Source organism: Hyalella azteca, unplaced genomic scaffold (assembly GCF_000764305.2).
Source record: "Hyalella azteca isolate HAZT.00-mixed unplaced genomic scaffold, Hazt_2.0.2 contig16906, whole genome shotgun sequence".
NCBI lineage: Eukaryota > Metazoa > Arthropoda > Malacostraca > Amphipoda > Hyalellidae > Hyalella > Hyalella azteca.
The window spans coordinates 54,030-81,569 of record NW_025946712.1 but is presented as its reverse complement, the minus strand read 5'-3'; the positions used below and the strand labels follow the sequence as shown (position 1 = coordinate 81,569).

General features: G+C 37.3%; 2 protein-coding genes across 3 annotated transcripts; one reads left to right on the top strand and one right to left on the bottom strand.

Moving 5' to 3' along the window:
* Nucleotides 1-35: 35 nt before the first annotated feature.
* LOC108682507 (mitochondrial 2-oxodicarboxylate carrier) lies at nucleotides 36-6,936 on the top strand. Its single transcript, XM_018171682.1, has 7 exons — nucleotides 36-169; nucleotides 600-808; nucleotides 1,642-1,692; nucleotides 2,386-2,477; nucleotides 3,425-3,602; nucleotides 4,632-4,813; nucleotides 5,733-6,936. The coding sequence occupies exons 1-7, from the start codon at nucleotides 94-96 to the stop codon at nucleotides 5,854-5,856; spliced, it is 912 nt and encodes a 303-aa protein (XP_018027171.1). The 5' UTR covers nucleotides 36-93; the 3' UTR covers nucleotides 5,857-6,936.
* A 713-nt stretch (nucleotides 6,937-7,649) lies between these two features.
* On the bottom strand, nucleotides 7,650-27,331 carry LOC108682504 (poly(A)-specific ribonuclease PARN-like). 2 transcript variants are annotated; one of them, XM_018171679.2, is made up of 14 exons: nucleotides 27,254-27,331; nucleotides 18,771-18,937; nucleotides 18,488-18,623; nucleotides 18,233-18,319; nucleotides 17,363-17,499; nucleotides 16,171-16,265; nucleotides 15,263-15,721; nucleotides 14,730-14,932; nucleotides 14,296-14,483; nucleotides 14,021-14,084; nucleotides 13,096-13,151; nucleotides 12,578-12,664; nucleotides 11,316-12,336; nucleotides 7,650-10,393 (listed from the first exon to the last, which is right to left on the bottom strand). In XM_018171679.2, exons 2-14 carry the CDS (start codon nucleotides 18,787-18,789, stop codon nucleotides 10,015-10,017), a joined length of 2,931 nt encoding a protein of 976 aa, XP_018027168.1. In that variant the 5' UTR covers nucleotides 18,790-18,937; nucleotides 27,254-27,331; the 3' UTR covers nucleotides 7,650-10,014. The 2 variants fall into 2 exon arrangements, with proteins under 2 accessions (XP_018027168.1, XP_047741055.1); XM_047885099.1 differs by having other exon boundaries at nucleotides 10,332-10,393; nucleotides 11,269-12,336.
* Between the last annotated feature and the right edge of the window lie 209 nt (nucleotides 27,332-27,540).

Genomic DNA, 27,540 nt, shown 5'->3' with positions numbered 1-27,540 from the left:
CCAACTATTACTAATAATAAATATTTATTTTTAAAAGTTCTTCTAGCAGTCATAAGGTTTCCTGGTAATGTCAGTTCTAATTAATAGCATTCAATGACGTCTCAAACTAAAAATAGCCCCTTTGCGCTACGAAATGTGGCTATCAACCTGGCTGCCGGAGGCTCCGCTGGTGAGTATTGTCCATCCATTAAGTAAAGCAAATAGAGCCTGACTTGCATGCAATGAAGCTTGAGATAAAATTATTTTCTTACTCGCTTGCTTGCATTTTACAGCCACGAGATCATTATGTTGGCCATTTTATGGAAGTGTATAATATTACAGCCATTCGTTATGATTTGGTTACTTTCGAAGACTCATCAGCCAAAGTATTTAGTCTTAGTTAAGTTAAATACAGATTCTGCTTTGAATTATACATAAATAAAATGTCCTTATAAAGTTTTTATTGTAGTATATCCTCTCTCTCTCTGTCTCTCAGCAATTGCATATGTATGCCTGAAACTTAATGTTCCCATAATTCAAATCTATTCCAGCCATGTACCTAGTTCATAGTCACACATCTCATGCTAATTTTCAGCTAAATCTATTCTGATTCTTTTCAGGATTCTGCGAGATCTGCATCATGCATCCACTTGATGTTGTCAAAACCCGTCTTCAACTGCAGAAATCTGGGGGTAATCCTGCTGACCCTCACTTTTACACATCAGTTTTTGATTGTTTGAGGAAGACAGCTCGACATGAGGGCCTCACTGCCTTGTATAAAGGAGTCATCCCTCCAGTGCTGGTGGAAACTCCTAAGCGAGCTGTTAAGGTGAGTAACTTCTGGTATTGTATTACATTCTTCATCACTGGCTGTGCTTGATAGCCCCTTCTCTTACTAATTAGGTTATTTTTCTGACATCCTGACTGATTTTCATTGTTTAAAATGTTGTATTGAAATTTGTTAAAAATGTATTTCTGTACGCACAATTTTTCTCATTGTTATGCACATTTTTTTTAAGGAATTTAAGAATTTTGGTCATTAACCACCATTTTGATCATTCACCATTAAATATATATTATGAACGTAATATCATACTTAAAAAATTAAGTTAATTTTTCTTTACCAATTCAAATTTTATTGTTCCCATATAATGGAGACTTCACTTCATTGGCTTCATTGATAATTATCACATTACAAACATTCAATGATTACCCACAATTGCCTGAGAATTTACTTCTGCAGCTTCAACCTTCACTGCAGGATTGTTTTGTATACTTTGTATATTGTTAGTTAATTAACATACTTTTTAGTTTTTACTCTATTTCACTTTGGTTAAGAGTGGGTCTCGCTCTTGATTCCTTAACTGTAGTCATTTGGTTCAATGAATCTGTTCAATGTTGGCCTAAGTTTTGAGAGATCAAACTATTTAAGCACAATCTGGATTCTATAAGTTTTCCAACTGTTACATGTTACACTGAAATATGTTCTCAGAGAAACTTGATCATACAATTTAAATTTGTTCAATTAAACGAATATTTACCCAGCAAAGTACATATTCCCAATGTTGTCTCTGTAAAGAATTATCATTTGGTTAGCCTTTTGATGATGAACAAGAAAAATTTTCACGTTGGATCTTTAATTATGATTCCATACGTTTCCAGTTCCTGACATTCCAAATGTATAAGGAGCTTATGGGAGCTTCGAACCCTGTGGTAAGTTTATGAGAATAGTTTCATTGTTTTGCTTGTAGCATTTGCTTATGCCATAGAAATTACAACATCAAAAACATTTATAGCGAGTGAAAAAAATTTTTTAACTGCATTTTCTCCCACGTTTCATTTGATTTTTGGAAATTTTACTGTGTGATTGTTATTTCTTGGATTTTAGAATTGAACTAGTTCTGGATTTTAGTAAAAAAAAGGTCTGTTTTGGTAAGTTTCTGAGGAACAAGCATTCTTCCAACAGTATTGTGGGATTTCCACCAAAAAAGTCCAGGTCATGCCAAAGCCCTGGACTTGACCCGATTCATGCATTTTGAATTTTCCTTAGTAAAAGTTGACATTCAGGGGTATCCTTGCTTATCGCAGAAAAGATTTTTTCTTAGTAGTTCTTGAGAGTGGATGTCTATTGTTTTTTTTTTTCTGGATTGAGATATTTTTAGATTTTCAGAAGCTAGAAGAAACTGTATTTTTTGTTTGACAGCAATTTAGAATAAAATTTTTCTATTAATATACATCCTCTTCTTTATCCTACCCATTAAAATTTTTCATTTATATTTTGTTTGAGTATTATTTGCCCGGTTATTTTGTTTGTTTATTGTTGTGAACCCAATAATTTTGTAGTAAATAATAAATTTGTCTTCGTTTTGACTAAGGATGATAATTTTTTATTGCATGGTGTGTCAGACTTATTTTGTGGCTGGCCTTGGGTCAGGAGTCACTGAGGCAATCCTTGTCAACCCTTTTGAGGTTGTCAAAGTGGCTCAGCAGGCAAACAAGTGAGTTCAGTTCTTGCATGTCTTACTTCTCATAAGAGTGCATGAATGAGTTCACTTCTTCTCATAAGAGTGCGTGAATGAGTTCACTTCTTCTCATAAGAGTGCATGAATGAGTTCACTTCTTCTCATAAGAGTGCATGAATGTTGTGAGAGATTTGCCCTCTAATATACGAGGTACTCTTAACAGCATATTATGCCAAGGTGTGGAGTATGTCAATCTGCATGGTAATTCTCTTGATAGTCTCCTAATAATTATTATTTTATTTTTTTTACAATTTTTCTCGCCTTATTATGTACGTACATCAAGTAACTTGACCGTTTTGAATTCTTAAATAGCATATGTTTTAAAAGTTTTTAAATATAACAAAATAAGTAAAATACTAACCAAAAGGCTGCTAGTTCTGTAGCAATGATACAGAATTCAACTGAAGATGCTATTACTTTCATTTGTCTTCTTGGATTGAACTAACAGGAAGTTGACAAAACGCTTCATAGGCTGCATTGAAATTATTCACAAAGTTTCCACAGCTGAATAGTGAAATTTGCCAAATTGTCAACATGTTCCTACCAATACAGAATGAAACCTGTCAAGTTGTCACCACGCCCAATTATTGAAAAATATAAATTGACAGGTGATCAGCATCTTCTTACAGCTTAGTTACAAAACTTGCCATATCCCCACAGCTGACTGAGAGCTTTGCATGCTGTCATCACGGTCCTGTACATTCATGTATGACTGCATTCGTGCATGACTACCGTCCGTGAAAAAATTTGATCAAAAGGCCAGTCTAATCAAGAAAAGTACAAGAATCGGCGACAGGCCTATCCAGGCCTATTCTTCAATGCCGAAGTTACTATACTATACTATGACTGGCCGCCACATACCTATTGCGGTAACTCGTTACAGTTGCCTGCCTACCCTGACAGTGATGCTGATATTTGTGCAGAGCAAAGCACTCGGCGACGCCAGGGCCCTTCGTTGTAGCGCGGGAGATCATCGCACGTGAAGGCATCCTAGGCCTGAACAAGGGCATGACTGCCACCATCGGCCGTAATGGTACCTTCAACATGGTCTACTTCGGCCTCTTTCACACCATCAACACTGAAGTGCTCTCTCCTCGCCAGGTGTGGTTCCCACCGTGTTGTGCACGCATGATAATTTACTTATGCTGAAGGTTGTGGTGTTTACAATACAAGAAGAATGAAATGTACAACTTAAAACATGTATACGTACAGAATAGGTTTGTTCATGTCCAACCTACCTAATTGTAACGAACTCGTGAAGTGCAGGCTGATGAGCAGGAAAATGTTCTACATTTGATTTTTCTCGGACGTCTTGCTTAGTTGCATGCGATCGTTACTCAGATTCAAGTCATCTAAAATGTCGCATCCTGTCCAATTGGTTTTTCATCCTCTTTTAATGAGAGCAAAATTAAAATAAACTCAGCTGCATGTGATTTTTTCCTTACGAACTTATGATTGTTAATTCCTTACGAACTTATGATTTGTTAATTTATATTTGGATACCATTAGAGGGGGCTTGAGGTAAAAAGTCTGTTACCAAGATGGCTGTTACAAATGTACAATTGAGTCCCTTTTCATAGCTACACGTTCTTGATAAGCTCATTTACGCATTGAACAGAAGCTGGCAGTTTTAATAAAAAATTCACTTTTTAGAAGCTACGGCGGTTAATAATTGGTCTCAAGTACAATAAATTATCTTTTTCGTTGTACCTCCTTCTCTTGGTGAGGGGGGAAATGCATACAAATATCATGTCAGAAAGATTCGTGGAGCGAAGCATGGCATATTTCAAGTATATAATTCCAAGAAAAATAAGGATAGAAAACCATCCATGTTTGCCTTGTATTTACAAGTACCTGAGTTCAGGAGGATTTTTGTCTTTAAAATTGGATTTTGGCTGTGTATGGCGATGACTGCATCTGCTGAATTGAAGCGACGGAACGATAATCGCCATATTTTATTCTTAACGTGCTCGCTGTATGTTTACTGATAGATTCTTCTCACGCGTCTGGGACAAAAATTGCATCACATTTGCGTTTGCTTCTTTATTGAATTCTCCTATCCATGAATGATACAGGATGCATCACATTTGCGTTTGCTTCTTCATTGAATCCTATCCATGAATGATGCAGGAAAACTGGCAGAACAACCTGCAAAAGTTCTTCGTGGGTTTCGGCACAGGCGTGCTGGCGTGCATCTTGAACATCCCCTTCGACGTCGCCAAGAGCAGAATACAAGGACCGCAGGCTGACCCGCGCAATCCCAAGTACAGAGGCACGCTCTCATCCATCGCCATTGTCTACAAGGAGGAGGGGTGAGGAGAGCTGTTTCTAAATTATTGAAAGCTTACGGTATGAAACATGTATTTTTGGTGTAGTTATATTTTAAGTTTACCGAAGTCTAGCAAAAATTTCCATCGCCATTGTCTACAGGGAGGAGGGGTGAGGAGAGCTCTGTTTCTAAATTATTGCTGGCTTACGGTATGAAACGTATATTTTTGGTGTAGTTATATTTTAAGTTTACCGAAGTCTGGAAAAATTTGTCAATTGATCTGGTCAACACTGAAGCTTTCGAGTGATACTATTTTTAAACGTCGTGGCGAAACGCTTTATTTGGGTTTGTAGTTTTCATGAGTATCATCAATCATAACAATTACGATTGTACGATTATAACGTTTATAAAATTTTGAAATTTCCGTCTGGACTATGTCACATGCTCCAGCGAGATTTTGTTTGAGTTTTCTGGTGAAAGTCAGCGTTTCTTATTCGGGAGATCAACAAGTCTGGGTTGTCTAGAAGCATATTTCCAAAGTACAGAAATTAATTTGGTAGAAATGAGCATTTAGCATAAGCGACTTGAACTTTTTGAAATCCAACACTTGTCCCAACATTTGCTTCTTTGAAATATCGAAATTGAACTTTTATCTAAAGTTTACTGCGTTTCACTATTCACTTCAATTTTTTTTTTCAACTCGAGATTTTCTATTGTATCAAAATTGATTGTTTTTAGTTTCATTTCCAGATGTCATATTCTTTTAGTATTATGCTGATAAATTATTTTCCGTACATACTTGTTTCATGTATTTTTTCATCTATAACCGTTATCTTACACCTTTAGAGATTTTATCAACTTATTCTCATCATATTCGACCTCATACTTTCTTCTTTTATTATATGTGATCAGCTGTTCCCAACATCAGATTTGCAACTCTCATCACGCTATTTTCACGACAGGTTCATGGCGCTGTACAAAGGCCTCGTCCCGAAAGTTCTGCGCCTTGGCCCCGGTGCTGGGATCATGATGATCGTGTACGAGAGCGTCTACAACTTCCTCGTGCAGCGGTACCCGCAACACTGATGTCAACACGAGACAGATGCGAGAAAATAACGTAACAGCCTGCATCAGTGCTACGGTTGGCCTCTTGCTGTTTGGTGGAGCAACGTTCGACAACGGCAAAAAGGACTATAATTAATGCCCTGTCATTTAACCAGATTGTGCCATTGAAAAATATTTCCATAATGAAAAAAATAGTAATATTTAATGTTTATGACAACGCTATGTAATTTAGCACAGTTAGGTGGTTTTAGAATAATAATGTTATTGTACTGGGTTTGTTATAAATAGGAATTCAATAGTTGGTATTAGATTTATGGTTACATTCCTTTCTGGAAAAATCCGGATTTAGTGTAATTTGTCTGTTATCAATAGAAGAGATAATTTATTGAATTTCGTGAATGATTTCAAAGAGCAGCTCTTAAGTTATCTTTCTGGCTCATTTGAAATGGCATCAGAAGATCTAAATGCACGAAAAATTTTCCAGCGACATAGTACGAATTTATATGGCGTGCAACGTGCAATTCTAAGTTCGCAATTACTGTAAGTAATACTCAAGGAGTGCTTAGTGACCGCATGACAGTTTAGCGTGACGTAACATTTCTTACGTTTTAGTGTTCGTGATGACTAAGATTTATTTTCTGTGTTGAAGTAAGAAAAGTACTAAATTAGAAGAGTTTATAAGAGTTGGTATTGATATGCTGAATTGACTAGCATATTTGACGCGTGATGACTGTGGCAAAGATTTGTTCTTTTATTGATCAGAATGTTTGAAATTTCATTACTGGAACGTGATGAAAACTGGTTATTTATATTGACAAGTTTCTATGTAAAAGTGGAAGGTTTGTAAGCTCAGTTCTACTTTTCTTAGACGTACTAAATACTTGTTCTCACTCGTGTGCTTTAGTAGTTTTCAGAGTTGATCTTGTGCTGTGAAACGCTGAATTGTGCGCGTGAAGCTCCGGAACTTCACAGTAAAATGATGGTCGATGCTCCCGCATTGGGGGACGTTGGTATGGCTAGAATCAATACCATAATTTTGTAGTCAACTTACTTTTTTGTAATTCAAAAACTGAGCTACAAATATAACTAATAATCAGTTAATGACAACTTTAACCCTCTACCACCTGACACGAGTAACCGGAGCTATATTGTCACATGCCTACTTCCCAAAAAGGATACCTTCTAGTGAGCGCAAAATGACTTGCATTGATGGTTGCCGCCACGTATAACTTTAAAATGTTCTCGGTTGCGTACAAACGTCCTCAGGTTGCTACACTCAATAGTTTACGTATAATTTAAGTTGGAAGTTTAACTTTAAAATGTTCTCTGTTGCGTACAAACGTCCTCAGGTTGCTACACTCAATAGTTTACGTATAATTTAAGTTGGAAGTTGTGTTCCCGGAGAGTAACATACGGCGGTAGAGGGTTAAGACACATCCTGTCCTAGTGTAAAAATATACATATATTCTGGCAACACTTCTGCAATTCTTCGGCCTTGCACCGAGGAGTCAAGTTTTTTTTATTGTGAATTGATTTAAGAATACACTTGGGCTTATTTTTATCGTTCGTCACACAAGCATATCGCATAAGACTGCATGGTAAAACTGAGAACCAATTTGAAGACTCTGCCGTATTTCGGTCTCTGAAAATCATCAGCAATGTTGCAAGCATAAACTCTGTTCAATTCTTTCCCCACAAACAACCATTAATAGTTCAATTCGACGTCAGTGGCTTCATCAATGTTCGACAAAAAAATGGCGGAGGTCCAAAATGAAAGCTTATTGATAAGAATTATAATGGAAGAAAAAACGTGAGCCAGTTGGTAAATTTAATTCCGTAGGCTTTTTAAATCAATACCTTGAAGTAGCACGGAATACCCCTGCGGAATAAAGAGCAATACACCAACGAACACTGGCGTTTTAATGTTAGTCGAATTTATGACGCATTCAAGATATGAATTTGGAATGTAATGCGATATGGCACTAATGCCTTATATTGTCAAGATTAGTTAATACCGAAAATAGACGTACTGCCCTTAAACATGCATTAAATGCTAAATTAATTACAACTGAATAAACCGAAATTAATTATGCAGATGAGACCTCTTATTTCATCACAGTAGAAATGAGGCAACACGTGTCAACAAATATCTGGCTGTGAATAACAAGACTCTTAACAGAAGCTCCGATCACTCTAATGCGCATGATATCTATGTTCGTTGAACTTAAAATCACTATCCTGAAAAATGTTAATCGTAGCAATTATACCAAAATAAAGATACTACAACCGAAACAAGCTCAAGTGCATGTACTTACTTTGTTGTTCGTTCATTGTAAACGCTTGGATGAAAAAATCACAGACAATTAACAAACACCCAGTAAATTAAATTGGTATTACCCCGAAATTCCTCACTGAATAAAATATTAAAATTATTGTTTAAAAAAGCGGATGGTTTTCAAGTGTTTTTAGAGGCACGCAAAAGGTGCCTGGAGGAAAGTCTCGGTGGTCTTAACGAAGAATAATCTGGAAGAGAAACAACTTACGACCATTGCTTACAAAAAAAAAATAATAACGATTAAGCCTGCAGGCTAATCTGCAGAGGGTATTAGGAAAAACATAAATCTTAAGTAATTAACAACTTCCCTCATAATTGGAGGAACCGTTTGAATGTGGATACTACTAATCAATACCTGAAGAATGATGAACTCTTTAAAAGTTTGACGCTCTAAAAAAATATCGCAACAACTCATTTACATAGATGGATAATTTTTCCCGAGACCCGAGTAGAACTGCACTATTGAACCAATATTTCTATCGATGATTCATTATGTTGCCCACAACTTCGGGTCGATTCATTTTCCATTTCTTCAAAAGTGAGCATGAATAGCCTAGCCAGAACAACAATTATCAAAATAAACAGACTTGAGCAATGTCCACTTGAAGTGAGAGTTCAGAGTGCACATGATGAGATTCATTCGAAATCTTGTAAAATTAGATATGTCTCATCACTGGTCCATAGATTTACATTGTTGCGACGGAAGTAAAAAAATATCTTCTCATCACTCGAAATGCACACAGCGAAAATGGCACGGCGAAAAGTGTGAATCACATCAAATACGCGACTCGAGGCAATATTACACACACAAACTAAGAACACGAATAAATCCTGCTCTGAGAACCTTCCCAAGCCAAGAAAAGCTTCTTGTATCAACGCCAGGCTAAGACCTCGATAATTTGGTCACGACGGTACATCACAAGCACAGCCATCACACAACTCGAAACTTTGTGGTACAAAATCAGGTACGACGGTCATAACGATCACACCTTGTATTGATCAACATCCTCTTGAATTCTACGTAGAACATTCTTAGTCCCTAATAATGTAGAAAAGCCGAACAGTTGCAACTGCAAAGCTAAATGAGACAATGCAAAGCTGTAAGCAAGCAGAGAATGTAATTAGAATTTACAGATAAGGAAATACTGAAGAAAGCAATGGGATATCAAAGTAATAAATAAAATTCAAGATCAAATCAAAAAAGAATTTTCAATGCGAAAAAATCGTCCAATTTTTAAAGAATGGAAAATAAAGCAAACTTTCAAGATCTTGGTGAGCAAGTTTATACTGACATCGATTTGCCAGGCACTGGGGCAATCTTACGCTAACACAACTATGTTTAACAGCTCCTGAATTAATCCCACACAACCCATTCTAATAAAAAGATTTCATTAAAATTTCCGCCTAGTAAATTCGGGCAGAAATGCAAAGACAAGCAACGAGCGCAGCAGCACCAAAGTCCTGACAAATAGATCAGGTCTGCGAATTGTAGACGCTTCCTCACGCTAACTCTTAAGCACTGGGATCTCTAAATAAAATGAAATGGGGTTTAAATTCAAAAACTTAAATACTCTAAAACATGAAGATGATTTTGACGCTCCTGAATAAAATTATCGCTTGATGTTTGCATGTCTAGTGTTTGTTAACTCACGGGTTCAAACATGATTAATATTCTAATCATTTCGGAGCCAAATGATCTAAGATCGTATCAAATTGAGCTTACGGAGAACTATAATATACTTGTTCACCAGTAAATGTGACTCTCACAAGCCCAAGTCGTTTACTATGTTAAGTTGATCGCGCCTTTGTGATAGATTTTGATAGATTGAATCATTCAAAGGTAATTACCAGTCATTAGGCACAGTAAAACACTCTTCATCAGCAAAACACTCATCGCCTTCAGAATTTTCAGCACCACGTTTTGTTCTTGAAAATTTCTTGTTCGCATCATCCGTCGTCTGGTCTGCAACGAGTCTCTGCTGCAGAAGGGTCTCTAGATCCTCTGGCTGCGCTTGTGGTCTGCTGCCGCGGTCCTCGTGCTCAAGTGCGGCGCCTGCAGCACCTGTTACAGCTCCCCAGCAGGTAGAAGCATCCTGCTCCACGACACCACCACCACCAGCAACACCGCGGCTAGAAGGCCCACCAGGACCGACTTCCACTGCAGCAGAGAAAGCTCGGTCGCATGTTGGCGACTCCAGGGACAGTGAGGAGAATTGTTCCGCTCTGTAAGAGAAAGGTCTGCTCAAATGTCAGTATCTTTGAATTTAAATAAATGAGCTAAGAAACACCCATCGTATCAAGCCCAACGAATAACAAAAGAAACGCGAGATATAGCATATAGCAAAGCACAAAGAAACGAGAAAACGTGCAAGCATCACGTATATAGTTAGTTAAGAAGAACAAGACAAGTGAACGCAGACGTTATTTCCGTATATTAGTTTTCTCACCACAATAAGAAGTTTTATAAAGATTATCATTTAACACAACGATTATTATCAACAAGAAGATTGAGAAATGAGTTCATTATTGTTCGATCTAATCAGTTATGAGCAGGAGATCGAGAAACATTTTTTTTAACACAGTATCAATTAATATCACAAGCAAATGTACCACATATACTTAAACTAAGGTTATTGTTAGTTTGTAACGATTCAAAGGATTTTTAGCAATGCAAATGAGTTACTATGATTAAAGCAAATGAAACGAGAACGAATTATGTCACAGTAGATTGACAATCATACGAGTACAATAAAAAAGCAATTAAAACTGAACTATAAGGTACTTACCTCATTATTTTCTTTATTCTACAAAATGACATTTTTCTTACCGCGATAAAGAAACAACAAATTTGCATAAATAAGAATCAAGCAGGGCAAGTGTCATTAATTTACCAAATTTTATTAATTTATTAAATTATGCTAATTTACTAAATTATATAAATTTACTACATTATTCACAATCTTAATGACGAAGACTATTTATACACCATACCATAGCTTGATCAAGCTCAACGTGTAAAAGCAATCCGCTACATCCAAGATAGTATGAAGCCATCTTGGGCACAAGCTACGAGGCAGGCATTATAGCTAAAAACTCACAAAGAATAACACAGTCGGTAAGCTGAAGTATAAGCGCCATAACTGACCCGACACTCTTGAGTCTCTTGAGTTCCTTCCCTTCGGCCGTAGCTTCTGCTCCGTCATTCTCGCCTTCAGCAACAACGTTGCTCATGTCGTCATTTACGTTGACGCTGTGAGCGACATCGTCTCGCGCAGTGAGACTATGGCCTGCGCCGCCTCTGTTGTGCGCCCTCACGTCGCCAGTACAACTTCTCTTGCGAAGTCTTCTAATAGGTGCTTCCTCTTTCACTTCAATCTTCTCAGGTTCTTGGTCGTCCGGCTGGAATCGGTTAGCAACATTGCAAGAAGCAGCACTGCCGCCCCATTTGTGGTTTCTGTTGCGGTTACGAACAGTTTTCCATTCTTCGGAATCGTTCTTGCTGTTATTAGATATCAGAGGAGCTTGTTCTTCAACTTCTGTCATTTCAACTTCTTCAAATTGTTGGCCGGATTTCCGTTTTTCTCCTCTTTTTAAATGAATTGTACCAGCGCCTGAGTCAATAATTGATGTTTTATCTTCACGACGAAGTTCAACGCCTAGGTCTTCCATTACAGTTTGATTAGTAGCATTAAACTCTTCAAGGGTTCTATAACCAGTCAAGGTAGGCCGAGTTTGTTGATTAGATTTTGGATTGCCACTGCTTCTGCGAGATTTTCCAGAGGTAGAAGCAGGAGTAAATTCGGGCGACTTGGCGTTAAGTTTGGAGTTTCTAGCGAGGTGAGCAGTGCGAGGAGTTAGAGGCACACTCAAATGAACATCACCAACGTCAGAGTTGTTCACGTCAGGGGAGCTGTGAGAGGGCAGTGGAGGAGGAATGGCCTTATTTTGAACCGAATAGCAGCAAGCCTCACCGCTAGTCGAGTCTGATGTATCCATGCTTTCAGGCGAGTTCAAATTAGAAGAGTAGAGGATGATGTGAACGCTGGAAGGGCACAGGGTTAAAGCTTTCCGTAGAAGCACTGGAGCCTTTTTGCGTTCGGCGTCTGTGGATGGCAGTACAAAGTGCCTGTGGTCCGGTGTGTGGTCCGAGACAATTGTCGGGGAAGCTGTAACACACAATCGGTATTAACATCGGTATTAGTTGAGAGAGCATTACACAAGAGATTAAACTAACCTACCAGAAGCTCGAAGACAATACATTGCAGGAGTGAACACAGCAAAACTGTTAAGTAAACTAAAAACGAAACTAATAATTTTATCGTCGACTTTTATTTCAATAAGAGAAAGCTCAATACTTGATGACAGCGAGGTAAAGCACGGTGTGAGATCAGACGCGGAGAGACTCACCAAGATCAGGAAAGAAAGTCTTGACCTGGCTAAATCGCAGCTCAAACGAAGACGTTACAACGAACACACCAGTCCGGTCAACAACGCCTGTTAACAAAATTTAAAATTTACAAAACCGTCATTAAACTTGGTTGGAAAGAGAGAGGGTTTCTTTAGTAACAAAATTTCAAGAACAAACAATATATTACTGCACCGATAACATAAATAACCACTCTTTAATCACACATTTTTTAAAATGAAATTGACTGCCGAATAAGAAGAATGAACACAAAATCTTAATTACGTTTAGATATTTTCATTCATTACAATACTATTGTAGCTAGTTAAATTAGCATTAATCTCCTCGGCTAGATATGTTCATTCATAACAATACAATTGTAACTCAACAAATTAACATTAATCCCCGCGGCTAGAAATGTTCATTCATTACAATACCATAGTAACTCATTATATTAACATTAATCTCCTCGGCTAGATATGTTCATTCATTACTATAACATTGTAACTCGTTACATTACCATCATCTCCTGCTAGATGAAGTGCATTCATGTCACAGATTTGCATGAGGTAAGTTCTGCAAGAAAGGAAATGCAATGGGATAAATAACCGAATTACTTCTGAGATGAATATGTGAAAAGTCTATTGATAATGAAAAAACAGGAAAAAGTTTTAGTTCAAATTCGCATAGATTTCTAAAAAAAAAACACGGAAGCAAACAGTGCAAAACCAAACTAAAAGGCAGATCCATAATATGAATTGTCACAAAAAAGAAAGCCGAGATAAGCCTTCTTCATAGAAAAGAGATAATCGACATAAAAAACGGCCAATCTTGAGGCTCCAGCCTAAAACGCGTCCTAGGACCATTAACGAAGTTCTTGTACTAACACCTCAAAAATACACGATTGCACGCGCTACCATAGTGCACACGCCATTTATTTCGATCAAAAGAAACGAGTTATTGAGGAGAAGAAATGTTTTCAGACAATTTTATGACAGGGAACAAGAGGCGGCGTTAAAACGCTTTTCCAGACACATGTGCGGACCAGTGCGAGTTACCTGGAAAGGTTCCATCAGTATTCCTTCCAATACCTAAGCTTCACAATTGTCAGGTTTTCAACAGGTAGATCCGTCAACACAAGTTTTCTAAGGCAGACTCAAACTTCGGTGGGATTTATCGATTTTTGGTCCAAATACAGCATGGAAAGAGTAAACGAATGCCGAAATGGTCATTTAGTTTATAAAAGTCAAGTTTACTAAGCTGGTGCATCCGTCTCTTTTGTAGTTTCAATCAGAATTGCATAGAGGTCTTTTAACAAATTTTAATGCAAGAAAGGCAATAGGTTAGGCTATTAACTTGGTCTTCGAAAGACCTAGGTTGACCTCCTAGGCTCGGCCTGGGATTGCGAAACACAAAGACCACTCAAGTTTCGTCAAGACTCTCACCTATTAGCGACGTTCTTCAGGTGAGGCGAGTCAAGGAGGCTTTTCTCTCGTTTCCGAGGGCCACCTGGTGAAACAATTCATGATTACATTAATACCCTTACTCTAATATACTACCTTATTAGCATATTATCTTTATTGAAAGTCTGAAAGGCATTTTTGTATTAAGGTCAACAAAATCGGCAGTTACAGAAGACAAGTAGGAGGTTGTCATCTATTTTAAAACGAAAACTCAATCAACAGTCAGGACAGTCAGATAACAGAAGTCTTGAACACACCGAGTTTTCGAACAACTCCAACGAATGCAACAGCCGTCATAAAGGCATCAAAGCCAGCATCGTGCTCCTTGGTGCCCTCTTGGGACTTGAGGTTGTATGAGCGGCACCCCTTCAAGGTTGTCAACTTCGGACATGAAGAGGAAGCAAACTTGTAAACCCGCTCCAGAGAGGTGTTCTCCATCTGGTGTCTGAAATCATAATAACGCATTTGATGGCAGTAATCTAGAAACGATTTTAAACCTACGGTCCGTTGAAAAGATTTGATAACAAGGCCAGTCTAGTCAAGAAAAATACAAGAATCGGCGACAGGCCTATCCAGGCATATTCTTCAATGCCGAAGATTCTATACTATACTAATCAAGTGTTGATGCGGAAGGCAAAGATTGAAGATTCATTATTATGCCTGAAGTTTCATCACGTAAGCAAAAACTCACGCAAAAGGGGCTCCAACGGTGAGAAGTTTGGTGTCATAGAGAAGAGTGAAGTTTGCCTTGTACAATTCTTTGAAGGAATTTAAATCTAGAGGCACGGGCTGCAAACACTTGTCGACAAGGTGCATCACATCTAAGATGCAGTTGTGTCCAACTATTGGCTTCCCAGTCTTCAGAAGGTGGAAGACGATGTGACTGAAACCAATCTGGGAAAAATTTCCAGTTATAATTAGTGAGATAAAGTTAAATGCATGTGAATATATTAAGCGTGCATTCCCATCAGTAATTATGAATAAACATCTGTACACTAGAATTAAAAATAAATGCTTCTCCAACTTATATATAAGTTGACGAACGTGGGAATGAGGCAAAGAGAAAATGACAAACATTAATGGTAGCGATCATTTTTAGGGAAAATAAACAAAAATATTCAACTCATGTCTACAAAAGACATGATTGACAATTGTTGGATATTGACTACAATATCAACAGTTTAAATAGTAAGAAATACATTTTATTTGCTAACCACAACTCACCGTGTTGTAGAATTTGTCAACCTCATCGTAATAGACGAACTTATCACGATCTTCAGTGTTAAGAAACACCCTAACAAAGAGAGCCTGTTCGTCATAATCCAGTGTTGCGTCCACATTACTGCACTCGCAGGCGACCAGTAAACGCAGAAGTTTCCAGAAGCTGCGCTTGACTTCCTTCAAGCAGAACTTTCGTAAGGAGTGAAAAGGAGGCGTGTAGTTAGCAGGACTATGAAGCTGATCCACGGGAACCTCTAAAATATCTTCTGCTTTGAACTTAGAATCTAAGATGAGGCCGTTGCTGATACCGTTACGCTCGTCTTTAGGGCTGGATGGTCCTTCTGTTTTGCTGGTTGTTGATGGCGAGGCGTTATTTGCTTGCCTTAGTAACTTGGCGCTCTCCGTGGCAACGTAATCTTTGATTACTTTAAACAGGCTGCTGATAGGGTCTTGAACTGAAGGCTGAAGTAGAGAAGGAAATAAAGCTAAGTGAGTCTGAACAGTATCAAGTGCCAAATAAAATGATATTTTATGTAGTAAAGGAAAATTTGATGCATAATTTAACCATATTTATAGGCTCGTATGTCAGTTTAAAAAAACGTAGCAATTGAATGAAAAAAATTGATTGAGAAGGTGAAGTAAAATTAGAGATCAGCACAACAAAAAATTACTCTTCACCAAGAAGCCCTCTAATGATTATTAAAAAATATCTTGCTAGTGGAACGCAAAGTGCAGAACTTCAAGATTATTTAAAGATAACGGTGTTATTGTCTCCGATAAATATAGTTACAACAATGATATTCTTGAAGCATATACTGCTCTAGAAATTTAAGCTAAAGAAATGCATGGTCATTGAATGTTATTCAGGATCTCATGGTTTCATTAACGCGGTTCTCTAACAAAGGGCTGACCTTTTCAGATGTAATCCCAAGTCGTTTGGTTATCTGGTCAGGAAGACGACTTCTATTATGATGAGCTTCTACCTGGTTCAGGTACGGTAGGCCATCTGCATATTGCAAAGAAATTATAATGATATTATTGACTCAAACACAAGATGGAAGGTTTATAGAGTTATTCAAAGAGAAGACATTAAACAGTTTTTATCAAAAGATTATTGCCTGAAATTGGCGATTTTTTTACTAGCTCACGTTAAACCATAATTACGGTTTCTAGAAATGAATAAAATTTTCTCCCAAATTAACAAAAGGACCTCAGTCTTCCAATTATTCATTGGTAGGATCAATGGCATTCATAAGTTGAGTGTAAGTGTTGAGTTAGAATGGGTCTACCTACGCTGACCAGTCACACACGTCATGGCTCTAGCGCAGTAGCAAGGAATGCATGCGTATGGGTAGATAAAAGTGGTCAGGAATCAAGTCACCTGTAGTTACGTGCCGACTTGATATTGATATTGCCATTATAAATAAATCATAAGTGCAAATGCAACCAAAGTTGCTATAAAACCTGCATGTCAATTTTATTCCATTGGATAGTGAATTATATTGTATTATCTAACAATGGATGACTTCTGAAATGAAGTTACCACTCAAATTTTAACTCAAGTTTGTATCAGCAGCACTCAAGGTGTATAAAAATTTGACATTCAGGAAACACCACACAAGTAAAGCTGCACGGTGGCTGCTCCAAGTTATCAAATGCATGAGCTGCCAAGCTCAACTATTGACTCTTTGAAAGTTATGTAGAAATTATTCTTTGTTTGAGTGCATATTCACAATAACTAAGTTATTTACATCATTTATCAGTCATATTGCACATTATTAAATATACTAACAATATTTATAGGAATTTTGACCCTGTTCAGGGGTTCTGTATTATGAGAAATGATTTGTAAATATGACGGTCGTCATTGAACGTTGTTTTCAAGTTGTAAAAATTTATAGGCTATCAAATATTCATCAGGTATGATAAATGGCTTGGATGAAGTCACTTGTGATATCTGATAAATATTTTGTCTCTTATGTTGAAATAATACAGGCGGAGATGGACATTATACAAAAACACCTAGAGTGGATGAGCATTATAGCAGTTATTGTTTTTTTTCTGTCATTTGAGCATTAGATTAATCTTTACTTTTGCACTTACCACTAAATAATTTGTTGAAATCAAACTTATTTGCAGCTAAAAATCTCAGGCTGTTACTGCAAACTGTGAATGTGTTTGGGGAGAATAGTGATGTCATCTTTTTCAGCAAGTAGAAGCTGAAGGTGGCAGTTTCATACCTGCAAAATTATTGGACAAGCATGAATTCAAAGCAGGCGTTATGGCTTCCATGGGTATGGTATTTCATGTAAATGCAGTCATTCTAATCAGAATTATATAAAAAATGTCAGCTATATACTATATGACTCTGATATAAAAACCTCATCCAAGTTGAAGTACGATACCATCTACTATACCATAAAGCATTTAGTTTTGAAAGCTTTTACAATATCTTTCTTAATTATTACAGATATGAGTGTTTACTTCAGAATCAACATTGCTAGGAAGTCTAAAAATAAGGTTGAAATTTATATTGATCATGCTACCAAGGATATTCATAATCTAGAAATATATTTAAGGCAGCCAACCTGAATATTTGAAGTTTATTAACATAAATACCGTAGTAAAATACAATTTAGTAATTTGCATAAAGGTTTCAGAAAAGGGGTCTTTGGTCATGTATATACAACTATGTACCTATACATAACTATAGGTACATAAAAATGCCATTGTTAACACATTGTATAAACAATGAGGCGGCATAGAGTGATTTGAGCTTGCAGATGAACTGTAAGACACAAAGGAATCAGAAAACGGGATAATAAATACAATTGAATGAAACTTGTCTCCACAATTTCAACTTCAATCAAAAGTTGTTTTTTCTTTTTATAGCACCCAGCATCAGGTTAGTGAGAGTAAAATAATGCAATGAACAATGTGAAAAATTAATAAAATGTAAAATAAATTACTCACGATTTTTTGTTAGCATCAGAGTGGAAGCAGCTCATGCCAAACTGGATCATCCCAAATTCCTTGACACTTGATGCAACTTTGGTGTATCTGCAAACAGACATACCTACAATAAAAATTTCTAATCTAGCATAAAGTAAAACTGGAACATTTCCTTAATTAAATTGTGCATAGAAGAACAGAGCTCAAAGCATGTAACTTTCAGGCAAATCAGTACCTAGCTAGATTTGAACCTAAAATAAAACTTTGAAAAAATACCTTTCTTCTAATGTGTCCATGATTGAAAATTCTTGATCGGCTGTGCTTCGACGCAACCCTGAGAATTCTGCATCCACTGCAACAAAGTCTGCCTTGTTGATGGCATCAAACACCTTTGGAAGAACTTCCCTGAAATCTGAAAACAAAGTAATTTTCAAATATGAAATGGTATTGACTACAAAGTTAAGGAAATTTGGTTAGAATTGAATATATTGAGAAATACACATTTATTCTTCAGGTGTCAAATTGCTTATTCTCAATAATGAAATAATTTCCAACTTACTAGTTGCAGTGACATCCATAATGAGAAGTCTGGGCAGAAGATGGCAGCAAAAAGAAGGAGCTCGTGAGCTACAGGAGTATCAGTTCAGGGTGAATAAATCAGTTCATTTTTTTGGGATTTCAAAGTTTGCTAAAACTTGGTCAAGGTAACAGTTCAAAATTTGATATCTGTAAGAAAATGAAAATAAATCAGAACAAAGCAAAGGCAACTAAAATTTTGATGAGGACTGGCCCATTGTGGTGTACCACAGGGGTCAGTCCTTGGCTTGATCCAGGAATTTAAAAGCAAAGAAAATACCACAAAAATTCACCATATCCTTATAAGAAAAAAGTCCAGCTCCATTGTCAGTTCAAATCACAAAATTCTGTTCAGAAAAAGTTCAGTCCTAGTCCTTTGCAAGTCAAACTTGCAAAATTTTTGGTTCCGCTTCTGAACTGTCTTACGACAAACCAATATACTGTGGATAACACTTATATGTTCGTAGATCGCCTGAAGAGTTTTACCAATGTTCACGAATTGACTATGGCCTCTTTTGATGTAGAAAATTTATTTACTAATATACCTCTTTCTGAAACCATCGATATTTGTCTCAATTCATTGTTTAAAGATGTCAATGACCTTGTCATGGGTTTTAACCGCAAGCTTTTCAAATCTCTTCTTGAATTATCTGTGCTAAACTCAATTTTCGTATTTGCTGGCAAGTTTTACAGACAAATTGACGGTTTGGGCATGGGACTTCCACTCGGCCCTACCTTTGCCAATATATTCATGTGTTTTCACGAGGCTACATGGTTGGCCAATTGCCCTCTTGATTTTAAGCCAATTTTCTATAACCGATATGTTGACGATACCTTTTTGATTTTTAAGCACCCCTCTCATGTGGGCCTTTTCTTTGACTATCTTAATCTCCAACATAAGTCTATCAAATTCACCATGGAGCTGGAATCAGACAATAGCTTGTCTTTCCTTGATTGCAAAGTTACCAAATCTAATGGCCGTTTCCAAACTTCTGTTTTTAGAAAATCGACATTTACCGGCTTAAGCACCAGCTTTTTTAGCTTTTGCTCCTTTCGTTTCAAGTTAAATGGGGTCCAAACATTGATAAACCGCGGCTATCGCATTTGTTCTACTTTCCTAGCCATGCACTCTGAATTTGAATTGTTGCGCAATATCTTTTCACAAAATGGCTTTCCATCACACCTGGTGCTCACCCAAATTAAAAAGTTTATGTCCAAGCAATATACTGCAGTCGTTCCTAAGTGTGACAATAGGAAAGTTGTTTACTGTTCTTTTCCCTACTTTGGACCCGCATCTGAGACTATGTCAAAGGAATTAAAAGTTTTATTTGCCAAATATCTTCCGGATGTAAATCTTCATGTGTTGCTGGTTAACAATTTTAGAATCGGCTCTTTTTTCAGGTATAAGGATACCCTACCTGTTCTTATGCGATCGTCACTAGTTTACAGATATAGTTGTGCGCAGTGCGCATCAGCGTACGTCGGTATGACGGCACGCAATTTCTATACTAGGCTGGCTGAGCATAAGGGCAGGAGTTATAGAACAGGGAACCTACTTGCACATCCACCTCATTCTGCTGTACGTGTTCATGCCGAGCAGTGCAACACCTCTGTATCTGATAGTGATTTCAAAATTCTAGCTTCCACATCCGGTGTTAGTGATCTACGAATTTTAGAATCCCTGTATATATTCAAACAGAAGCCTAGTCTGAATGCCGCTTTTAGCTCCTTTCCTCTTGAAATAGTAAATAGATAGGCCGTTTACGTTTACTAGCATTATTTTCATGTCTTATCTATTTATTTTTAGTGCATTTACTTTACTAATTGATTTATTTGTGTTTCTAGGACTGAACTTTTTCTGAACAGAATTTTGTGGTTTGAACTGACGATGCAGCTGGACTCCAAAACGTTTTCTCTTATAAGGATATGGTGAATTTTTGTGGTATTTTCTTCGCTTTTAAATTCCTGGTTAACTTGCGATTCAAGCAAACAAATGATTTTAATACTTATTGGCTTGATCCTATTCGTTATAAACTGTTAACATGTTGCAGATAATTCCACATAGTTTGAATTGCCTTATGTTCTCTGACAAAACCTAAATTTATGGCTACTGTGCGCCAGCTAAGGCTGCAGTGTTGCAGGACCAGATGTCTCTCTGCATGGATGCTGTCTCAGACTGGATGCATTATAATTGGCTCCTGCTCAATGCATTAAAACAGATTTTATTTGCAACTACTTGGCACCAGCATCATTTTCCATCAACCCAGTTTGCCTGGGCAATGAGTTTGTCTTGCCTGCATCTTCAATTTACAACCTCGGCATTCATCTAGGCTTGGAACTTTCCATGAACAATCATATTGCCAAAGTTACTGCCACTTTTTTGGTGCACTGCAACAAATTTGTAGCATCAGGTGGTGTCTCATGGGGTCCTTCTGGAGGTGCTCAACCATTGGCAACGGCCAGTTCCCAGTTACCGCCACCAGAACCTGGAATAACCCATGGGCTTTTGTAACATCAGCTCTTGTTTTGCCAGTGTTTTGTTGATGCTTGAAGATGGAATTTTTTGGTTTAGCCTTTGAATCCTATGCTGCAGCCAGATTGGTTATTTCCAGTATTTTTCCATTGGAAACCAAATCTGTTATTCAATGTTTCATTCAATTTATAAGTTATATTTCAGTCTATGATTTGCTCTTTATAATTAAGCTTGGTAACACTCTTGACAACAACCTCAAACTCTGGACTATAGATAACAATGGCCTCTGCCAATGAGTAAGAATTCTCCAAAAGGCCAACATAGTTGATAAATTTTGCTTCAAAGAAGGTTCTAGCCATCATCATTTTGACTACCATAAACTGGGGTAACTTAGACCACTTTTTTTTTAAATGATGCCATTTTTTTACTAGATAAGTTAAACTTGAAATGAAACATGCAAAATACAGGTCTATACTCTAGCTTCACTCACCATAAATTGCTGGCTCCTGCCTCTCATAGTTTTGATGTAATTTAAAAAAAATTGATGGTCTTTTTTACCCCAGCTCTGGGGGTATCTTAGACTGTCTGGTAAAATCAATTATATTTTTTGGTAAAATAACTCCAGGTTTTGGTGCATTGTAGTAGAACTCTTCTAGTTACATATGCAAATGACAAATTTGAGGAAAGTGTCATAGTTTGCAAATGGGGGTCCCGCCCCCCAGGTGGTCTAAGTTCCCCCAAACGGGAGAACTCTGACCACCTAATGGCAGCCCTGACAGGGTTAACATAGACCGGCTTGGAAATTAAGTTAAATTACCAAATATAAGACTCTGTAGAGTCTGAAACCTAAAGAAAAAACATTAATAAGTGTATCAAACATGAAATGTTATATATGGTAATTTTAAATTAATTTCCAAGCCGGTCTATGTTACCCCGTCAGGGCTGACATTAGGTGGTCTAAGTTCCCCCATTGAGGGACGGCACCCCCCATTTGCAAACTATGAGACTTTCCTAAAATTTGTTTGTTGCATATGTAACTAGAAGAGTTAAACTACAATGCATCAAAAACTGGAGTTATTTTGCCAAAAAAAAAAAAAAAAATTGGAGGGGGTACTCTGACAGGCTTTAAATAATAGCTTTTTTTCATGGGTCACATTTTTAATTTTTTAACCTATTAGATATGCAAGCTTTTTAAATCTTTCTATTGTGTTACGTAGCCTCAGTATTAGGCCTTTAATGCCCACTGACAGAATTTTTCTATGTCAAATAGTTTTTGAGTTTTGGGGGTTTTTGTTAAAAAAACGAAAAGTGGTCTAAGTTACCCCGGGAGTCTAAGTTACCCCAGTTTACGGTACATTGGAGTAATGGGACTAACAACCATGACAGCAAGACCGTCTCACCTGCTATCTTTGGTCTGGAGAGCAGAGTAACACCCAGAGACAAACTCACAAGACTGTTTCTGGCACCATGCTAGAGCTGGAGAAACCTACCAGCTTTGTCATCATGCAGAGGTGCACAACATTAACCCAATGATTGCTGGAGTCCAGAAAGTGGGCGAAAATCAAAAGATCTTTGGTGACACATCAGTAGCAAAATTTAGAGCTTCAGAAGATCTTGCCGACACATTTGGATTGAAATTATTGAATTTTAGAAATTACTTTGAAATTATTGCAAATATGTAAGACCGCAAGCGCACACAGTAAGGTTTCTGGTCCGTTGGATGGATCAGGATGAAGCTTGTCCAGAAATTAGTTGCAATGAGTGCGAGGGTTTCAATGCATGAAGAGTAAGGGATATTCTACCAACATTGTTAGCAGCCTTTCCTTATTGAAAATTACCCAGTAATGCATCTTGAAGATGGCTGGCAATGCTTTGGGCTAAAAATCCATATCTTGGCAATGCTGCTTGCACCCTCTTGGCCTCTGCATTCTGGCTGGAACCCTTGTCATTTTGGATTAAATCCCATCTATCTATTTCTAAACTATACCATACAGGATTTATCTAAATTTTTAAGTTGTTTGTGGAGGGACTTTCTGGCTCAAAATTTTTCATGATGTATTCTATTTGCAGTCCAACAAAGTTTTATTATTCAATGCTTCTTTCAACTTGGAAATGAATGTCATTACATTTGAAATGTTTTTGATATATTATTCTTAACCTGCCTTTTGATCTACTAATGTCAAATTCTCAAAAATAGTAATGCATTTTCTGATCATTAATTGTAATTGTATGCAAGCTTGGAAAACATCTCCCTTTAGGGCCACAACTAGAGCTTTTCCGCCATTTCTGGAACCGCGAGTTTCCCGCCAGATGAATTATCTTCTACACATTTCTAGAACCACGAGATTCCCGCCAGATGAATTATCTTCTATCAATTGTTAAGAAAGGTGCACTATCTCCACACTCAGGAAGATGTATATAAACGGGGAAATTTCCCACGCACTTTTAGTTTTTTATATTTTCTTCGCGCATGCGTTTGCGCAAATCACGGTCATCAATTCCACAGCGTGCAGCACTTGGCGCGGGCCGCGGAGCCGTCCGACACAGTTCTGATTTAGACACAGTTTTCATCTGAATGGAATGGCAACATAGTCTGTAGATTTCAAGTAACGCTGAACGATCTTCGACTTCAAGTGTGATGCGTCCCTCTGAAGCTATTCTCATTTTTATTAATGTTCGTTGTTCGCCTCTAGAATTTACCTTCATCGTTGTAATAAAAATGAAAATTTATAAGATAGATTTCTTCCGGTGCCTGTGTTTTTTTATGCAATTAGCACTTATTAGTGAATGAATGATTTGCGGTGTGGTTCTTTAATCTTGACTTCTGCAGTTTGTGCAATCCCGGTCATCAATTCTACGCCGCACAAGAGCAGTTTGTGGAGGAACAGACGCAATACTCAGTACAGTATGCCTTTAATTATCCTTCAATAATATATGATTTTCCTTGATACGGAAATTTGGTGAACGAGAAATCTCGAGCTTTATTGTGGAAGAAATTATCTCCAAAGTCATATGGCAACACTGAACACTGTATTTTTACATTTCGTATGTTTAATAGCCGCAGTTTACGATTACCGTATGTTCCGTATCCGACAAGCCAGCCGAAGAGTCAGAAGTAACCCGGAGTCCCGGACATTTCTTACATTTTATTATTGTTAGTTCGACTTGCGTAGTTGTCTAGTTGATATAAACTTTGATGACCAACGAAATATAACTTTTTAAAAGGGAAACTTCATGTTTATTATACTACAAGTAATGATCTTTATTTAATTATAGCCATGTTGAAATTTTTTTTTGTGAAGCCCGCTCCTAGATAATTAATGTTTTTATTTACATCCTCATATTGTTAGGGACGCTCGCCGCTTCCATCAGATCTTAAAATGTAAAAGTTTAATAGATACAGATTTGTATTAATAAGTCCATTCAATATTGTTAGCTACATTAAATTGAGGGTGGAACATGGGAATGGCAATGATTAATTTATCTGAAGCAACCTTTACAAAATTAGTGTCAAACAAGCAAACGGATGTCATGTCAACCAGAACTCGAACACCACAGCAGAGAGTATTTTATGCAGCTAATGAATCTTGCAAACTTTGCTGGAAGAGAGATTATTGAATTTTAGAAAAAAGGCGGGATAATTCAATGAAGGGTGGTGGCAGAACTGCAATTGTGATACTCAATTGCGATTCGTGCTATGATAACCTACGTAACAATTTTCACATGATATTTATAATTTTTGCACATTCAAAGTATGCATGACATAACATAACACACCCAGATTTGGAAACCATAATTGCTCAAATGAAGCAAAAATAAACAACAGACCATTGACTTATCTTGCAAATATATATATTCATATTTTGTATCACGTAGCATAATTAAGCTCAGTAATTATGCCATATTGACCTAATTTGTATAGTCCATTTACGCGCATTGTTATTAGGTATTGATTGTGTCGATTTTGCCGGCCGGGAGGATGTCGGTAATGTAGTCCCAACATTGGCATGCAGGATCGTACTGTTGACGTACAGGTTCATACCCTACTTGCATCCACCAGTCCAGTCATTCATTAGAAGGCACCGATGGCACATCTAAAGCCATGTTGCCTTCTTTAGTTCTGTAATTCATGTCCGATTGAATTGTGATATATGAATGAATATTCATTACTGTGCTGACTCTTAGAACCCGAGTCCTGAGTTGACGCGTTAGCAATCTAGGCAACTCATATCCAACCACAACACAATACAGATACACGTTTGTGTGTACGGTCAGTGTGATTAGGTATAAACAATCAAGAATGAGATAAATCACTCATTATGGTAAAAAAATCACTGATTTTACCAAATTTTAAAAGCTTTTTTGCAATATTATTGTCCATGTCCAGAGTATGCAATATTTCAATTATTTTTGCTGCTATAACATTTTTAGGCCATGGCAGAGCCAGAGGACTGTTCCAATTTACCCCACTTGTCCCTTATTAATATTAGCCCATTGACCCCATTTGACAGTATGCTGCCTAGGACCTAGCCTAATAACATTGCAGCCAGACTGCCAGAGGTGCGTAAAAACTAGCTTATTCAATGTAAATTTACTTGTGAATTGAGTTGTATTTTGAAAGTTTACCATTGGCATTCATGATATTGTGTTGCAAATCTGCAATGGCAAATGGGTATTGGGTAGGCTTATGCATAGTGGCAAAGCAGAAAGTTTTTTAGACTCTCTTTCAGTATGGAATTCTGTATAGGTAATATATTATCATGTTAACAAAAGAAAATGTATAGAAAAATTTACCACCTTACACCTTCCACCAAAGTGACAATTGATACTCAATTACTCATACTCTTACACTGAGCTCATCAGAAACTGCGGGTGCGGACACCCGGACAGCTGCACTTCCTCTAACTCGCTTGCGTGTGGTTCGAAAACCGATAAAAAGTAGGTGACTCTTCCCTCCAATACATCACTAGTCGTGTATCCGTATCGACAAATTTGTAATGAATATGTTCCAAAATAAAGAATAAAAATTACGTAAACTTTCGCAGAAAATTCTCACGATTTCACCAATACCAACAAAGATCTCGAATCCACACGGAATGATGGGATAAACTGATAATCTTTCACGGCGTATGGCAACATTGTGTTGACTGTTGACATTAGACAAGACGGTGTCAGACACCTTGTTTTGGTCCAGGTCTCATAGTGTGGCACAAGAGTCGTTGTAAAATTTATCTCAAGGTCATCTGGTCGTTGAACAACCGCATGCCAGTCGATAGTCGATAGGATTTATGCAGTCGATAGTCGATAGGTTTCTTCAGTAGTTCGATTAAACTAGTGTAGGTGTATCGGGAATAATATATGAACAGTCAATATTAGAATTCCATCCTGCTCTCTTTCAAGTTCATTTTTGAGTTTTATATGTAGACCAGACCAGTAAAGTATCCTCGAAACCTGCATTATCATACATAAGAAATTGGTATAAATCTAGAGTTATTGAGGAAATTAAAAATGAACCGATTCCAAAAAAGCTCTGGTTTGCCACTATGGGCTTATGGCTTAATTTGCATACAGAAATTTTATGGTGACCCAAGAAAACAAAAACTTTGATTGGCATTGGCGATTGGTCATTTGCCACTATCATAGCCTTATTAGCCTACGCTGCCTACTATGGGTATAAATAATACATTTCATTTTTAACTATTGCCACTCAGTCAGGAGTTAGAGACAAAATCGTTATAAACAGTTGATGTGGTGATGAATGTTCAGATTGAAATTCTTCGTCGGGTCCGGGAAGATAAGGATGAAAGTCAAGAAACAAATGAAAGTCTCGGACAACAACGCCGATAACCCAGTTGATAGTTTTAAGGTATTCCTTCCATCGCTTACCGGAAGTTCATCCCATTATAGGGACTTCAGTTGTTTTAATAACTAGCATTAAACGAATGATGAGAACGAAAATTTGGTGTTATTCTTAAATACCAATTGTAGCTCACCTTTCGACCATTGTTTCACCGCTGAGACTTGTTGAAACGAGTGCAAAGGACGTAATCACGCGGACTCATAATAATGCGGACAACTGCACATTTTGATTTGTTTTTCAAGAGAATGCCAGTTTAGAATGCTATTCAGATTTAAATTTTATGACGACATCGTGCAAATATTTAATCATGAGCTTCAAAACATGTCCATTCTTTTATTCATCATATGTTTCAGATTGGTTCGAGATAATACTACAAATTCAAGATGTAGTTCGCAATTCCAAGACTATTTGAAATTCGGA

Excerpts from the sequence above, each read along its gene's own strand:
- LOC108682504 (XM_018171679.2), bottom strand. Across the intron at positions 18,320-18,487 it reads ATGGACACATTAGAAGAAAG|ATACACCAAAGTTGCATCAA; the intron begins GTATTTTTTCAA and ends GTCTGTTTGCAG. Across the intron at positions 14,933-15,262 it reads TTGACAAATTCTACAACACG|ATTGGTTTCAGTCACATCGT; the intron begins GTGAGTTGTGGT and ends AATTTTTCCCAG.
- LOC108682507 (XM_018171682.1), top strand. The coding sequence starts at position 94 with ATGACGTCTCAAACTAAAAATAGCCCCTTTGCGCTACGAAATGTGGCT. Across the intron at positions 809-1,641 it reads CTCCTAAGCGAGCTGTTAAG|TTCCTGACATTCCAAATGTA; the intron begins GTGAGTAACTTC and ends ATACGTTTCCAG. Across the intron at positions 1,693-2,385 it reads TGGGAGCTTCGAACCCTGTG|ACTTATTTTGTGGCTGGCCT; the intron begins GTAAGTTTATGA and ends ATGGTGTGTCAG.